At 34.2% G+C, this 17,532-nt stretch overlaps 1 protein-coding gene across 3 annotated transcripts in view; it reads left to right on the plus strand.

Moving 5' to 3' along the window:
* Positions 1–17,532, plus strand: part of PTPN4 (protein tyrosine phosphatase, non-receptor type 4) — a 235,644-nt gene that overhangs the window by 109,523 nt on the left and 108,589 nt on the right. For 2 of the 3 annotated variants that reach the window (XM_027854730.1, XM_027854728.1), the window contains exons 4-5: positions 7,422–7,464; positions 7,542–7,641. In XM_027854730.1, the coding sequence (XP_027710531.1) occupies positions 7,422–7,464; positions 7,542–7,641 (143 nt within the window). The remainder of the gene's footprint in view (positions 1–7,421; positions 7,465–7,541; positions 7,642–17,532) is intronic. The other variant, XM_027854729.1, reaches the window with a different exon arrangement.

Raw genomic sequence — 17,532 nt, forward strand, 5'->3', positions numbered from 1 at the left:
GAATACTTGACACTAGCTATGTGACCCTGGGCAAGTCACTTAACCCCAATTGCCTTTAAAAAAAGCTGCTAATAGGTAGTAGTGATACAAATAGATAAATGTTACATAATAAACAGACCTGAAATTTAGGTTTTGAACTTATGGGTGAAAATATGCTCCTTGTTACTGTAGAGGTGGTGTAATTAATAATAGCTAGCTTTTATATAGCACATACTGTGTTCCAGGCACTGTGCTAAGCACTTCACAGTTATTATCTCAGTTGATCCTCACAACTCTGGGTGATCGGTGCTATTGTTGTCCTCATTTTACAGTTGAGGAAACTGAGGCAAACAGAAGTTAAGGAATTTGGCCACGGTCAGACCGATAATAAGTATCTGAGGCTGGATTTGTTAGATTTTCCTGACTCCACTCTTAACCATTGCACCATCTAGCTACCTAGTTAATAGAGTATTGGACTGAGATGTAGTCTTGTAGTCATTTCATACTAATAATATCCCAAATTTATTTTTAATGCCTCGGTTTCTTCACCTACGGATTTTGAAACCATGACCTCTGCTATTGGATACATCTGCAAAATAAAAGGAATTTACTATAGTTTATACCTATACTGAATTCTTTATTATTGTTGATATTTTCATTCTCTAGTAATGAAGGCTTGACTACTTGACTCTCTTCTTCTCCATAGCCATTTAGTTATCCAATTCTGTATACTTTACAGTGTGCCTCAGGATCTATCCTTTCTGTTGCCCCTTGAGTTTCTGTTGCTATCATTTAAGTTCACGTGCTTATCACCTTATATTTGGTTTACTGTAATTGTTTACTAACTGTTCCTTGTCTAGTCCAATCAATTCTCTAAACTTTTAGCAAATTTTTATGTTCCTCTGTAACAATTCGATTATGTTCACTTGTTCACAAATTTTCTGTGGCTCCTTATTCAATAGAAGACAAAATTTGCCCCCTCTAGCCTTTCATTTAAGGTCTTCCACAGTACTCTCCCACCCACCTTTCCTGCCTTAGCCAGTACACCTAAATAGACAATTTACATAAGCTTTCATTTTACCAAAACCATTTACTAAGCTTTCAAATGTGTTTTATCCTTTCATTTGGCTGTGATTTAATTAATTTTTTTCCTTTGAAGATTGCGCATATATCCTTAAAGACTCTTCCTATCTAATTCTATTTCCTTTATAAGGTTTCTTAACTACTCCAGCATAATATGATCTCTCCTCCTCCTGAACTTAATTTATATACTATTTATTGAGCACTTGATCTTCAACTGCCTTAATAACTGGCAGTTTTTATATACTGAACTGTAGTATTTTGTACTGTACTGTTTTTTATTTCTTGTATTGTTATTTATCTTTTCTTGTGTTTCCTTTTTTCTTAACTAGGTTATAAGCTTGAAGTCCAAGAGTTTTTAAAAAATATTTATTTGTACTCCCTACAATGTCTATTGCAGTCCTGGATACATGGTAGGCAGTAAGAAAATATTTGTTAACTATTCCACTGATTGATAAGTTGAAAACAAAATTACTAAGACCAAATTACTGAGGATGCTTTGCTGCTGTTATTAAAAAATGTCAGCAGTTGTCAGAACCATTTAAATCTATCAGACATTTAGCAACCAGAAATTCTAGATGTATTCTAGGCACGGAAGCCCTCTGGGCCTCTTTGTGCCCGGAGTGTTTTGTTGCTGTTAGAATTCCTATTGCATAACAGGTAGTAAAAATGGATCATTACCAATAGCATCAAAATCAGAATCTGAACCCTCAGTCAGATTAACTGTTAGCAACTTTTTTTTTTTGTTTGTTTTTTGGCTAGGCAATGGGGTTAAGTGACTTGCCCAGGGTCACACAGCTAGTAAGTGTTATGTGTCTAAGGCCAGATTTGAACTCAGGTCCTCCTGAATCCAGGGCTGATGCTCTATCCACTGTGCCACCTAGCGGCCCCTAGCAACTATTTTTAAAAGAAAAAACTTAAACCCTATTCCAGGAAAGGTATAAAACAGATAGACAACAGATTTAGAAAGAAGAAGTGACTCGTTCCCAGCAGGTGCTTTGCAGGAAAAAGCAGGTTAGGCAACTTATCCCTGGCTTTTTCCAAAGGGTAGTATGATTATTTGGTCTGAGAAGCTTTTGGTGCCTAGAACTTTAAAGATTCATGTCAGCTATTTTTGTTTTCTTGGCTGGTCTTTCGTAGACTTGGAAGGTAAATGGCAGAGACCTTCCTGCAGCTTCCTCATTTTATGAATGAGGACAGAAGCATAGAAAAGAAAAATGACATGCCCATAGGGACACTGTCAGGGCAGAACTAGGAGTGCTCTGACCTTCTGACTCTGTGACTTTCCCACTATTCCCCCATTCTCTTCTTTCAGTGAATAAGAGAGGAGATTGTTTAAAATACTTTTTTTGTATATCTGAATTTTTTTTTGCCTTTTTCTTTATATGAATAATTTATATTGAGAGGCAGTATTGTATACCTGATAGAGTTCCAGCCTCAGAATTAGGGAAACCTTGGTTCAGGGCTTGCCTCATATATTAACTATCTGATCCTAGTCAGATTTGTTACTCTTTCTGTATCCTGGAAAACTTGTAAGACTCTTAAGAACAGCTGCCTATATATCTGCATTGGTAAGAAGGATTGAGTTATGAGGGGACATAGTTGTGAGGCAACGCATTGTAGTAGAAAAGCATAAGATTAGGGATGAGGAGACTTCATTTGATTGAACAAACATTTATTAATGGCTCCTATAACCAGACACTACTAGATGCTGGAGATACGAAAAAAAAGAAAAGAAAAGAAAAAGAAACAGGGCATACTACACTCAAGGAACTTATATTCTTTTCGGTTCTTGAGTTCTTATCCTACCCCTGCTTCTAATTTGCTAAATATAGTAGGTGTTAAAGAAATGCTTTTTTATATTCTTAATGAGTCAGTTAGGCTTAAAGTGCCTACCATGTACCAAACATGTTATTAGGTGATAAAAATACAAAGAATCAAACAATCCGTTCTCACAAGGAGCTTACATTCTAACCAGTGTTCTTAACAGCTTTCATAAAGGTCTATTTTCATTGTAATAAGAATTATGATATATGACATGATAAAAAAGGAATGACCAAGTATTGGCACATACATCATTTTAAGATAATAAGAAGAAAGTATTTCAAAATAAATGTTTCAGTGAGTTCATTTATTATTTTTTCTAATGACTACATTAAAAATACCCTTTTACATTTTGTTTAAGGATAAAATTTGTTACTTTATTTATTCACAACATTGTTGTTTCCTATTAATTGTTCTTTAGCCTGCAAGCAAGTCAGGTTTACTCAATATAGACTTGATTTCTCTCTCAAAACAGCAGTTTTTGTTCACAATGTATATAATGGACTAATCATGTAAATTAGTCACCCAGAAAATAATTTTAATGAAATAAATGGTTAAATGTCAACCCCTTTGACTTCCTCTGGTTGCTTTGTTATAGTATGTTCTTTGTTGCTTTGGGAAGTTTGAACTGAGCAGTTATAGTTTCACAAAGAAAATTACATCAATAGGAAGAATAACTAGTTGACATCTCAAGATAAGAAGATCAAATCCATGGAAAGGAGTATAGAAACAGGTATATATAAGTGAAGTCAGCAATTCCTTCTGTGCTGATGATGTTGTTTTTTCTTTTTTATAAAATTAAGGTGATCATTTTTCCTATTTAGCCTTAATGTTCATCTCGAACTGTAGGGTTGTTCAGATCATAAAACAGACTTTTTAAAATAATGATTATTTAACGGTAGATATTTTTAATAACTGATGTTCTTAATATGTTTTGATAGCATTTTTCCCCTCTCTACAGTTTAAGCTAAGATTTAAACACCTATAATCATGAAATTTTTCCCCTTAAATTCACTAAGTCCTTCCCCCTCCTAGTAAATTGGGTATGGCAGGGTGTATAATTCAGTTCTGTCAAATCTGTTTCATCACTGAAAAGATCCTTTCCCACTACTGCAACTCTGAGCAATGTTATTTAATTTCTATAGATCTATCATTTTACTTGTGCTAGTTATGAAGGTAATTATAACTGTAATAATCAGTTAAAATAAGTCTAATTCCTAAAAGCAATTACAAGCAAGGTTTCTGTATACATTTTGGTTTCTGTATAATGATTGCTTTTGTTTTGCTTTATTGTAATAGTTTGGAAGGAAGGGGGTAAAACAAGCAGATTTCTGATATAAATACATCCCAAATTCAGTGTTTTTCATATGTCATCTATCTACCCAAGAAATCCTCAACATATGTAGATGATAAGCCTGGAGAAATCACATCATGTATATTAACCTTTGTTGTCCTTGAATCTAGTAATGTTCGCTGTTGGAGCATTTTTTTTTTTCTATTCAGTTATTCAGCAAACAGGGTGAATTCTTCTATATGCTCAGCATTGTGCTAAGTGTGAGGGCAGGATCATGACCTCTCCCCGGCCCCCATTTCTTTTTCCAGACTATCACCTCAACATTGACTCTTCCTCCCTTCTCCATCTTGAGTCCCTTGTCCACTTCTATCAAAGGTCATGCTCTGTCAAGTGTCATTCTTGGATTACTCCCACCATCTCCTGCCTTCTCTCCTGTTCTCTTGCTAGTGAACATAGCTGAAGAAGAACATGAAACTGCTGATTTGGTACACTGCAAATTTATGTTGCATGATCTCAAATAGACCCCCACTGTGACAAGGTAGTCCTCTTTCACTTCTGTAATCAGTTCCTATCCTACTCACCACAGTGGCTTTTCTAAATCTTTTCATCCCTCCTGAATCCCCCCATAACTCACCCATTGCTTACCTGCCTCAGTTGAGATTTGCCTCATATTTCACAGATAAAGTTGAGGCTATTCCCCAAGAGCTCCTTTTTCTCTACTCTTTATGTCAAAGCATTCAGATGCCTTGTATTACTATCTCCTCTTTTAACCTATCTCACATGAAGAGATAGCTATTTTGCCAAGGCAAATACCTCTGCATGTACAAGTGATTTCATTTCAAACTGTCATCTTCAGTAGGTTTCTCTCTCTGTTATACCTACTTTCTTACTAATCTTTAATTTCTATCTAATGACTACTTCCCTGTTGTCTATAAACATGTCCAGGTCTCCCTCATCCTCAGAAAATCCTCATTTGATTCATCCATCATGTTACTTACCATCCTATATTTCTACTCCCTTCTACGGCTAGCCTCCTTGAGAGAGCTGTCTACAACTGGTGCCTCTGCGTCCTTTCCTCTCATTTAACTCTCTGCAGTCTGGCTTTAGACCTCATCTTTCAACTTCATGCTCTTTCCAGGTTACCAGTGATCTCTTTATTGCCAAATTTAATGGATTTTTCTCATTCTTCATCCTTTTTGAGCCCTCTGCATCCTTTGACACTGTCAGTCACTCTCTTCTCTTTATTCTCTCTAGGTTTTTGAAATACCACTTTTTCTTGTTTTTCCTCCCTGTTATGACCACTCTTTGCTTTGTCTTCATCCATGTCAAGCCCATAGCTGTTCCCTATGGTTCTGTCCTGGGCCCTCTTCCCTTCTTCAATGCTACTGTCTCATTTGGTACCTATATCAGCTCCCTTTGATTCAGTTATCATCTCCATAGAGATAATTCTTAAATCTCTTTGTCCAGCCCTAACCTTTCTCCTATTACAGAACTGTCCTGGCTGACATTTCCACATGCCTATTGGATATCTAGAACTATATGTCTCATAGATATCTTAAACTCAGCATGTCCAAAACTGAACTAATTACCTTTTCCCCAAAACTCTCCCTTCTTCCAAACTTCTCTGTTATCATCAAGGGAATGACCATCCTCCCAGTCAGCCAGATTTGCAACCTAGGTGTTATCTTTCACTCCTCACTCTCAACCCACCCATATGCAATTATTTGCCCAGTCCTGTCAATTTTCCCTTCTCAGCATTTCTTCTATATGCTCCTTTCTCTCTTCTGATATTGTTACCACCCTGTTATAGGTCCTCATCTCCTCATGCTTGGACTATTGAAGTAGCCTGCTTGTCGCTCTGCTGGCCACTAACCTCTCCCTATTCTGTCGTCCATTCTCTACTCAGGGATGATCTTCTTGAAGCTCAAATTCTGATCTGTCACTCTCCTATTCAGTCAATTCTGATGTCTTCCTTTTGCCTCTGAAATCAATTATAAAATCCTTTCTTTGATTTCTAAAGTTGTTTATAACCTGGCCTCTAACTACCTTTCCACTTTACACTTCCCCACATAATTTGATACAATGACACCAACCTCCTTGCTGTTCCTTTCACGTGACCTTCCATCCATTTCCTGACTGGGCATTTTCACTGCCTCATGCCTAGAACCCTCCCTCCTCATCTCCACTTCCTGGCTTCCTTTAAGTTTCAGCTATGACAAGTCTTTCCCAGTCCTTCATAATCTTAGTGCTTTCCCTCTGAGATTCTCTCCAACTTACCCTGTATTTAGGTTGTTTGTACATAGTTGTTTGCATGTTTCTTCTCCCCCATTAGACTGTGAGCTCTTGGAGAGCAAGGACTTTTTTTGTTTTGCCTTTCCTTGTATCCTTAGGGCCTTACACAGTGCCTGACACAGGCTTAATAATATTTCTAGACTAGAGTTCTAGATAGTCATGAACTTTACTAAGGAAGTTAAAGTCCTGAATGGAGTTTAGAATGTAAAACTATGGTTCTTAAATACTAATACTTGTCCTTATATTTGTGTAGTGCTTTTAATTTTTTTCAACATGCTTCCACATTTGCTACATATTTTGGCTACTTTTTTATTGAATCATGCTGCTTGGACTATTCTGATTCCAGTTGTGAGTACCCAGAAATAGAATTTTAAATAAAATTTGATGTTCTAAAACAATATAACTTGTAGCCTCATCAATCACTTATCATTTCCAGATTCTAACTACTGTCTTATCTAAAATTGTCATTTGTTTAAAAGGAGTAAATTGGTGAAATTGTTATATAAATACATTGGTTTAGGGGAATCTACAGAAGCATTCAAAATTAGATTGCTGCTTTGAATAAAAGAATATAAACCATGACTAATTCATAAGAATTTTTTAAGGTAATAGAAATTACTTAAGCCAAAACCACTTCAGATCTCTCAGATATGATATGATTAATAAAGTGAAACATCTCTAACAATTAATAAAAACTCAGATTCAAAACCCATATAGGTAGATTTAACTAATAGAACCACATATAATATAATTTTCTTTATTCCTTCACTGAGCAGTGCTATTTTAAACTTAGTAATTTCTGTTTTAGTAAGTTTCATTATAAATTTCAGTATGGGACAAATATACCAGATTTGATATATTATTTTCAGAGTCCTTAGAGGTTTTGATGGGTTTCAGAGAGACAGAGAAAAGAAATAATAGTCTTAAAGTCATTTATTTATTTATTTTTCAGAGGTGGCTGGATCCAAACAAACCAATAAGGAAGCAGTTAAAAAGTGAGCACATATACCTACTTGATGTTTTCCAAGTATGATTTGTAAAGATAAAGAATTAAGATAACCTAATTAATTAGACATACTTCTGTTAATTCTAGGAGGATCTCCTTACAGTTTGAACTTGAGAGTCAAATTTTTTGTAAGTGATCCCAACAAGCTACAAGAAGAATATACAAGGTAGGTTAAAAGAGCTTATTTTTTCTGAGTTATGTTATCTGAAAACTGACATCAGATATGAAAATCAGTGAAGCATGAATGAAAAGGACTGTCATTCTTTGTAACTAATTGAAACAATTTGACAATTTTACTGCTCTCTTGGAAATGTGAACTGCTTATAATCAAACAGAATTTGGCTTTTTTTTTTTAAATAGCATGATGTTTTCTTACAGCAATGTATAAAGCACATTCTATATCCATTTTGCCTTCACTTTGGAGAACATGAAATGCTATATATAAGTTATTTGGGAGCTATTCTATGGAAATTTTTCATTCTTTACATTGTACCTCCCTAAACTCTGGCACAGGGGTGAAGAACCTGTGGCCTCGAGGCAACAGGTTCCCCACCCCTACTCTAGTAGTAAGAAAAAAATAATGGCATTTGGAAAACCTGATTGAGCTGATTTTACTTCAAAGGGCTTTAGTATATCTAGGACCAGTAGTGTCATTTGTTTGTAGTCAGACTTATTTGATAACAGTTATACATGTTTTTATGAAGATGTATTTAGCTTCTTCATTCTGATAGGATACAGTCTTAAGGTAGGTCCTTCCTAGTTAAGGTCACAAGTTATCCAGTTTTGAATTTATGTATTTCACATGACACAAATTGTTCCTTTAGATTCTACTAGAAGAATATTCTGTAGAATGTTTAGAATGAGACTTGTTGATCTGAGGAAAAGAATGCCATTATTACATGGTGATTGAATGAGTATTCTATAGGAATCCCAGCGCAAACTACTGTAGTCTATCATATTGACGTACCCAATCCCTAACTATATATTCATTCCTGTTGTTAAAGTGTTACTTTTCACATATCTCCAAATGTGGGTCAATTCTTAAATATGGAATGAATCTCTATATAGTATGTGTGTGCTTCTTTTAATAATTAGGTTTAATCTTTCTGTATACTCTATCCTGAAGCCTCATTCATCTTGATATAGAGATGACTTTTGATTCTTGAAGAGTCCAAAGATCCTGCCAAGTTTTCACAGGGATAAGTTGCATGTATTTCACCTTAGGACCATCCTAGTTAAATATGAAGAGATTCATCACCAGAGTGACCGTCAGAAGCCTGATGAACTTTTTGGCCATAATAATTCCTAAAAACCATCTACTATGTTATAGGTGGACTGAAAACTGAATCAGTAAGGATAGTTCTCATAGTCATGAAATCATCGATATCCTGAGTATTAAAGTATGTCTAACTGAGCCATTTAAACTTCTATAACAGGAGAAAATAAGACAAAGAAGAAATGAACACATTTAGTCTTTACTGTTTTCTTTAGTCCTTTGGAGGATTGAGGGAAGGATCAGGAACTGTGATATCATTGATATAGAGAACTCCACGTAGGGAAACTCCTTTTGTCAATGCAGATTGGCACCTATTCTGCATTTCATAGTCTTAGGTTCCTGGGGCACTTAGAAATTGAGTAAATTGCCCTGCCAATGTGTCAGAGGCAGGACTTGAAGACAGGTTTCTTGATTCTGAGACTGGCTTCCTATCCAATATACCATCACACCTCTCTTTCTTTGTTAGTTACCAGGTAAAGTAGGTTGTTTTTCTTCCCCATTGTTAATCAGAAAGTGAGAAGAACTATATAAGTATTTCTGTTTTTATTATAACAGAAGGTAACTTTAAAAAGTTATATTTTTAGTATTTAGTCATGCTTTATTAAAATTTCTTTAAATTTGTTTTATTTGGAGACTTTGAAGACAAATGTATATAATAGCCTTGTTAACAGTTTAATACACCCCACAGGGAAAAATCCAACCCAGTGTTTTTTTTGATAGTGAGTTAAAACTCATGGCATGATCATGAAATCTTAAATTTTGTTTGTAATTACTTTTTAAGAAAATTTAATTTTTTATTTTTCTCACATTGGTTTTAGATAATCCAAATTTGTTCTTGAATAACCTTTAATTTGTCACAGAAACACTTTTTTGGGGATATAGTTAGATTAAATAACTCATTTAATTTTTTGCTCTAAATTGTTGACTTGTCATGGAAGTATAGAATCTTAAAGAAATAGAAGTCAACTTGGGAAGTTATCTAGTTTAAAACTTCAGCTTTTGCAAGAACCTTGAGGTTGTGTAGTCTCTATTTGGTCAATATACTGTGATAGGGAATAAAGAAAATTTTCTGTATACTATCAACTTTTATTTGTTAAAAATGACTGTGATTTTTTTGGTATGGGGAGTTAGAGGTGGGAATCTTCTTTTAGTAGTGCATATTGGCAACCATCCTAACATATTCTTAGACTTGCTGGGGGGATGAGGGGGCCCCTGAAAGGATAAATGACTTGTCATTCCCATATATATGTGTGTATATCTATCTATCTATAAAAAAATCAAGACCAGGTGTTCTTGATTCCAGGATTGGATCTGAATCCAGTACAGTACTAGACTGTAGAAAGTTCTTACCTTTTAGCTTCATCCATTGTATCTTGTTCTGTACTCTGGAGCCACAAAGAATATTTACTCTTTATTCTATATGACAGCTCTTCAGATGTTTGAACACACCTGTCATGTTCTAAGTCTTTTGTTTTTGAGGCTAAACATGCCTAGTTCCTTCAGCTGTTTCTCTTAGGATTTCGATATATTGGATACTCTTATCTGGATGCAATCCAGCTTAAAATGTCTCTCTTAACATGTACCCTGATCAATGTTAGTAGAATACTGTGTAAGTTAAAAGACATGTTCCATCTCTCTGTTAACAGTATTAGAGTAGTATTTGTGTTGGGAATTGTCTACTATGTTAAAACAAAACGTGTCAATATATATTTTTTTTAATATGTAGCCAGATTTGTACTGAAGATTCAGGGTATGTTCTAATGAAGAAGAATGCAGTAGACCTGTCACCTCTCATTCTGTTGTAATTTTCCAATGCTCTTCCATTCATGTGACCCACTTCACTAAGTTTTAGTGATACCTGTGGGATTGTATACCTCCTTACATAAAAATTGCAAGTTTGTTACCCATTAATCTGTACATTGATTTAGAGACAGCTGAGGTCATAAGTATTTCCTCTTTCTAGTTATTTTAAATGTGAATTACTGGCCACCTTTCTTGGGGGTGGGGGTGAGGCGCCATAATGGATAGCAGCATGGTACCCTGCAAAGAAAAACGGATTTTAATTTAGAGGATCTGGGTGTGAATCTTAGCTCTACTACATAACTACCAAATTCATTCCTCTCTGTGGTTTTTATATGTATTTCTCAAATGAAGGACTTGGACAAATTAATCTCTCAAGTTTTTTAACCTATAATTTTAAATGTAAATAAATGGATTAATCAATCTAATACAGTAAAAAAGGATAGCAGATTAAATAATAAACTAAAACCCTACAATCTGTTGCTTATAGGAAACATACTTAAAAAACAAAGACATAGACAAACTAAACTATGGGGAAGGAAGATATTTACTATGCATTAAGTGAGTTCCAAAAAAAGCAGGAGTTGCAAACTTGCTGTCTGACAAAGGAAAAACAAACATTCAAAAGAAAAAGGGATAAATAGGGGAACCATATTATGCTGAAAGGAGTCGTAGACAAAAAAAAAAAAAAAAAAACAGCAACAACAGTGTCAAAACTAATAAACCCATATGCTCCAAGTGCCTTAGCATCCAAATTTATAGAAGAAGTATCTGAGCTACAAGAAGACACAGTAAGTGACAGGAGACTTCAGTGTCCCTCTCTCAGTTTTGGATAAGTCTAACAGAAAGAAACAAAAGGTAGAAAGATGGAACTGAACAAAATTACTACAGAAACTAGAATTAAACATCTTATGGTGTCTTCTAAATGGGACATCAAAAGAACATAACTATTTCTCAGCACTACATGGTACTTTTATAAAAAAGGTATGTGTAGTAGGGCACAGTGATTTTTCAAACAAATGTAAAAAGGCAGAAATAGTTAGTATGTCTTTTAAAGATTATAACACAGTAAAAATAATTGGTGAAGTGAGCACAAACAAAAATACAGACCTAAATGGGGACTTAACATTGAAAATCTAAATAGTGAGCAGGTTAAAGAACAAATCTTAGAAACAATAATTAGGTAAAAGAATATAATAATGAAACATCCCAAATCTCTGGGATGCAGCTAAAGCAGTCCACAGGGGACATATTATATCCTTACATTAACAAAATAGAAAAAGAGGTAATGAACTGAATAGTCATTTTTTAAAATTAGAAAGCCAACAAATGACCAAACATAAAATAAGCACAGAAGAGGAAATATTAAAAATTAAAGAGGAAATGGGAACATTAGAAGCAAAATAAAAATCGATTGATCAATGAGACTAAAAGCTGGTTCTTTGGAAAGATGAATTAAGAACAATCAGAGCATATTATGCATACCTATATACTAACAAAACTTAAAGAACAAAAGAAATAGAGAAATATCTTAAAATATATGTCTCTGGAGAGAGAGAGCTCAACTTCAGAAAAGGAAATAAATTTACCAGTAAAGGACCTACCAAAGAAAAAAAACTCCTTGTGTATTCATAGAATTCTGTCAAAATTTTAAAGAACATTTAGTGCCCATACTTAACAAATTATTTTCAAAAATTGGGAAAGAAAGCACTCTACCAGAATCCTTTTATGATACAGTCTTTTTTTTTTTGTTTTTTTTTTTTGTTTTTTTGGTTTTTTTTTGGCCTAGACAGTGGGGTTAAGTGACTTGCCCAGGGTCACACAACTATTAAGTGGTACGTGTCTGAGGCCAGATTTGAACTCAGGTCCTCCTGAATCCAGGGCCGCTGCTTTATCCACTGCGCCACCTAGCTGCCCTTTTGATATAAGTCTTAATCAGAGGTGGGGAACCTGCAGCCTCAAGGCCACATGTGGCTTTTTAGGTTTCTGGGTACAACCTTTTGACTGAGTCCAGGTTTTACAGAATAAATCCTTTTATTAAGGGAATTTGTTCTGTGAAGTTTGGATTCAGTCAAAGGGTCACACTTGAGGACGTAGAAGGCAACATGTGGCCTCAGCCGCAGGTTGCCCACCCCTGGTCTTAATATTTAAACTACAGTAAGATACAGAGAAAGAAAACGATAGTGCAATGTCATTAGTGAACTTTCACTCAGAAATTTTAAAACAATCTTGTCAAACCAACTATAGCAATTTATCCAAAAAATCATTTATTATGACTAATTAGGATTTAAACCAGGGATATAGGAATGGTTGTACATTACCAGAACAATAGCATAATCATATTAAAAACCACAACATCCCAAACCACACGGTCATCACAAAAGATGCAGAAAAAGCCTTTGATAAAGTATAACACTTTCATGCTAAAAAACCCCACAAAATATAGGCATAGAGAGACTTTTTTTAATATATCAAAAAACATCTAAGACCAAAAGCAAGCATGATATGCAATTAGGATATACTAGAATGTCTCCCAGCAAATATGGGAGTGAAGCAAAGATGCTCATTTTCCCCCCTATTGTTTGATATCTGGAAATGCTAGCAACAGCAAAAAGACAAGAGAAATAAATTATAGACATCAAGATAGGTGAAGAGGAGATAAAGCTATGCCTATTGTTAATGATATGATGTTATTCTAGGAAAACCCTGGGGAATCAGCAAAGATGCTAACTGAGACAGCTAATAGCTTCAGCATAGTTGCATAATAGAAAATAAATCCTCAACAACCAGTGGCATTTCTGTATGATAATAACAAAGCTTAAGAAGCAGTTATAGAAGTGGAAATCCCATTTGAAATAACTACAAAATGCATAAAATACCTGGGGGTCAACCTACAAAAGAAAACAAGATGTATAGATTCAATTACAAAGTGCTCCTAAAGAAATAAAGAATTACTTAAATATCTGGAGAAATGTTAAATGCTCGTGGCTAGGGTGTGACAATATAGTAAAAATTACAATATTACCAAAATAAATTTACACTTTTAATGCTATACTAATGCTTGATTTAAAAAAACAGCAGTTCATTTGGAAGAGAAAAAAAGATCTACAATATCAAGGGAAATGATGAAAAGAAGTAGAGATAAAGGGGGAATAGCACTTCCAGTCCTCAAACAATATGATAAAGCAGCAGTTATCAAATTCATCTGGTATTATTTAAAGATTAGAGAGATAGATCAGTGGAACAGACTAGATAAGAGAGATTCAGAAACTGTAGAACTCAATAACCCAGTGTTTGATAAAGTGGAAAACATAATTACTTAGGAAAAAAACTCCTTATTTGTTTAAAAAAAATGTTGGGAAAACTGGAAAGTAAGTCTGGCAGAAATCAGATTTATTCAAACTCCTCGCACTACAGTGCACAATACATTCAAAATGGATGTGTGACCTTAGTATTGAGAAGATTAAACTTATTCTGTATTATTTTTATTTGATTCTGTGTTATTTTTTGTTGTTCCTATTTACAGTTAATTGATTTTGTCCTATAACTGCCTAAAATCTTTTGTTCTTTGTCTCTGAACTTAATGCAGAAATTCAGCTTGCCCATAATGAGTTAAGTTTAGAAATCTAGTTCTCTTGTTAATCACTATTCAGTTTTTTCCTCGAGAAAATCTGCTGTCCTCCAGGAATGCAGGTCGACCCAAGGGAGTCTGGTCTAGTATCTTTTCACCACCAAGCTATCCAAGGATGTCTGGTTTACACTCCAAAGAAGCCTGGTCTGCTGTCTTTTAACCTTGCAAGAGGACTCAACCAATGAACAATTTTTAGTCACAAGAGTGAAGGAGGGGGATTGTTCCTAGAACTCATTCCCAGCTTCCAACCAATCATATTATTCCCCACACCTCAGTTATGTAACCAGTCATATTGTTCTCAACCCCATGAGGTCACCTATCCTACTCTGTTCTTTGTGGTAACTTTATAAAAATGAGTTAAATCTTCATCTTGGGGTCTTTGGCATAAATTGAGGCAAGCATTTATTAATAGGTTCATGCCCTGTTAATAAACTGTTACTTGATCAGAGAGAATTGCCATAGCCTAACTGTTGAATTTTACCTGTGGCAATAGCAAAGATTGTATTACAGAAAAATTAGAAGAGAAACATCATACAGCTGTGGATAGTACGTTCTTAACCATACAAGAGACAGAGGCAATTGGCAAATATAAAATAGATTACTTCGATTACTTAAAGCTAAAAAGCTTCTGCACAGACAAAATTAATCCACCTAGAATAAGAAGGGAAATGGAAAAAAAAATCTTTCATCAAATTTCTCTGATAAGAGTTTGGTATGCAAGCTGTATAAACAATAAATATATATATGATTAATAACCATTCCCTGATAGATTAATAGTCTGAGGATATAATAAACACTCCTCAAAAGAAGAATTGCAGGTAGTCAACTCTATGAAAGAATGTTCCAAGTCACTAATAGAAGAGAAATACACTTAACCTTATTTGCCTCAGTTTTCTCATTTCTAAAATAAGCTGGAGAAGGAAATGGCAAACCACTCCAGTAACTTTTCAAAGAAAACCCCAAATTAGGTCATGAAGAGTTAGACATGACTGAAACAACTAAACAACACAGTATAAACAAAGTAGATGCGTATCACTTGGGGAATGACTTATCAAATTGTGTTGCATGAAGGTAATGGAATATTATTCTAGTATAAGAAATTGTATCTGTGATGGATACACAGAAGCATGGAAAAATCTGCATGAACTAATGCAAAGTGAAGTAAGCAGCACCAAGAAAACAATATACATAGTAACTACAACAATGTAAATAGAAAGAACAACTACACACCAAAAAAATCAAAAGTAAATTTAACAAAATTAGAAGGATTAAGCTAGTTAAAAACTAGTTAACCATGGTCATGTAATACAAATGAGCAAACCAAGCTCATCTTGTGTAAAAAGGGAGGTAGACCGATATAAATAAAAGTCTTATATAGAAGCCTTTAGTGAGACAGACAGTTCAATGTAAAGTTAGCAATATCATACAGCTTCGGATCTTACTTCCAACAAGTTACAACAGTAAAAAGTATATCACTTTGATCTATGTAAAGTTCATATTTGTTTTCTTGCCATTTCTAAGTAAATCTTGTCTGTATCCAAAAAAATGGTTGGTTATATTACCAGACAATAAATTTTTAAAAGCCTAAGGAATACTTCTCATCTTTTTTGGTTTTCAGCGAGAATAATCTGTTCTGTTAAAAATGTACAGAGGACTTGAGTTATGTGGGTATAAGATGGAACTCTTTGTTCTCCAAAAGCAGAACAGCTGATAAATTTTTAGCTTTTTAATTATCAGTTTATCCTTCAAAATATGGTGCTAAGTAATGAACTGCTATCTAGAACTTAAATTTCAGCAAGGAGAGACCTATAGACAAAGAATATAGCAGAAGTCTTCAAAGTTATTCATATGATTGAATGTCATATGGAAGGAGCATTAAATATATTCTGCTTATTCTGATAAGGCAGAACTAGAAAATTTTCAGAGAGACAGATTTTCAGTTCAATATGAGGAAAATCTTTCCTAACAATTAACATTGTACTGAAAAGTAAAATGGACTGCCTAGGGAGATAACTGGGTTACCCTCACTTTAAGTCTCTCAAAGGGTAGCCTGCTTGTATTACCACTTAGTGGAGATGTTGTAGAATACCATTTCTCAAAGTGTGGTCTAAAGATCGCTAAGTGTCCCCAAGACCTTTTCAGGGAGCCACAAAGTCAAAGCTGTTTCCATAACAATACTGATATTTTAACTTATAATACTGTAAATATAGATAAATATATCCCACATAAATAAAAGCTCTTTTGGGGAGTCCTCAACAATTTTTAAGAGTATAGAGGAGTTCTGTAACCAAAAAGCTTGATAACCTCTTCTGTAAAGGCTATTCTTCATTTGATTAGGGTGGATTAGAAGGATTTTGAGGTTGCTTCTAAATCAGAAATTCTATGATTAAGAAATAAGAATGATTTCAAATGAGCATATTAATTGGGTTTTTTAATATATATTTTTGTTTATTTCATCTTTCCCAATTATATACCAAAAAATTTTTTAACATTAGTTTTTAAAAATTTGAGTTCCATATTTTCTCTCTTCCTGCCCCTCCCCCAACCTTTGAGAAGGCAAGTAATATACTATTGATGATACAAGTAAAGTCATGCAAAACATTTCCATATTAGCCATGTTGCAAAATAAAACACATGCACACACAAACAAGAAAAATAAATTTTGGAAAGTAGCATGTTGTTTTAAAAATGATTATGGGTAATTTTTTCTAATAATTTTATTCATTTTTCTCTGCTATAATTTATGCTATAATTGTGTTGAACAAAAACAAGTAAGCCTAGGTTTCTCTAACAATGAAAACATCCTAGGCCCAGCCCGTATCATTGTAGACTTTTAATTATGTTTGAATTAATGGGTTTATTGTATTTCTTTGACAGTGATCCAGAATGCTTTATCAGAGATACATGGATGTATCTTACTAGCTCAAGGACTGTGAAGTCATTAAGATATTCTTTTGCTGATGGAGAAAACTAAATCAGAAAGATTAAAAAAATGAGCCCCTATCAAATTTACAAGTAGAATTGAGGTTCTAACTTATGCTAAAGCCATCAAAAAAGATTTTTTATTAGAATTTACTGACAGCTCAATAGGATATTATAGAATCTTTAAAATCTTTAAAATGATGAACATAATCATCAATAAACACAAACACTTCTGTGTGCAAAAAAGGAAATAGAAAAAATATTGCATAAGAAACTGGATTTCTGTTTTATCCAGTTTAAGTTGCTGTGTGAAATTTAACAAAATAGTAACAAAATTATACGTATTGTTCTGTCAACATATATTTTATTGATGTTCCAACCAAGCCCCACACACAAGTCCTCCCTTGTAAAATAAAGATGTATAGTAT

Source organism: Vombatus ursinus, unplaced genomic scaffold, assembly GCF_900497805.2.
Source record: "Vombatus ursinus unplaced genomic scaffold, bare-nosed wombat genome assembly UNPS02010548.1, whole genome shotgun sequence".
NCBI classification, from domain to species: domain Eukaryota; kingdom Metazoa; phylum Chordata; class Mammalia; order Diprotodontia; family Vombatidae; genus Vombatus; species Vombatus ursinus.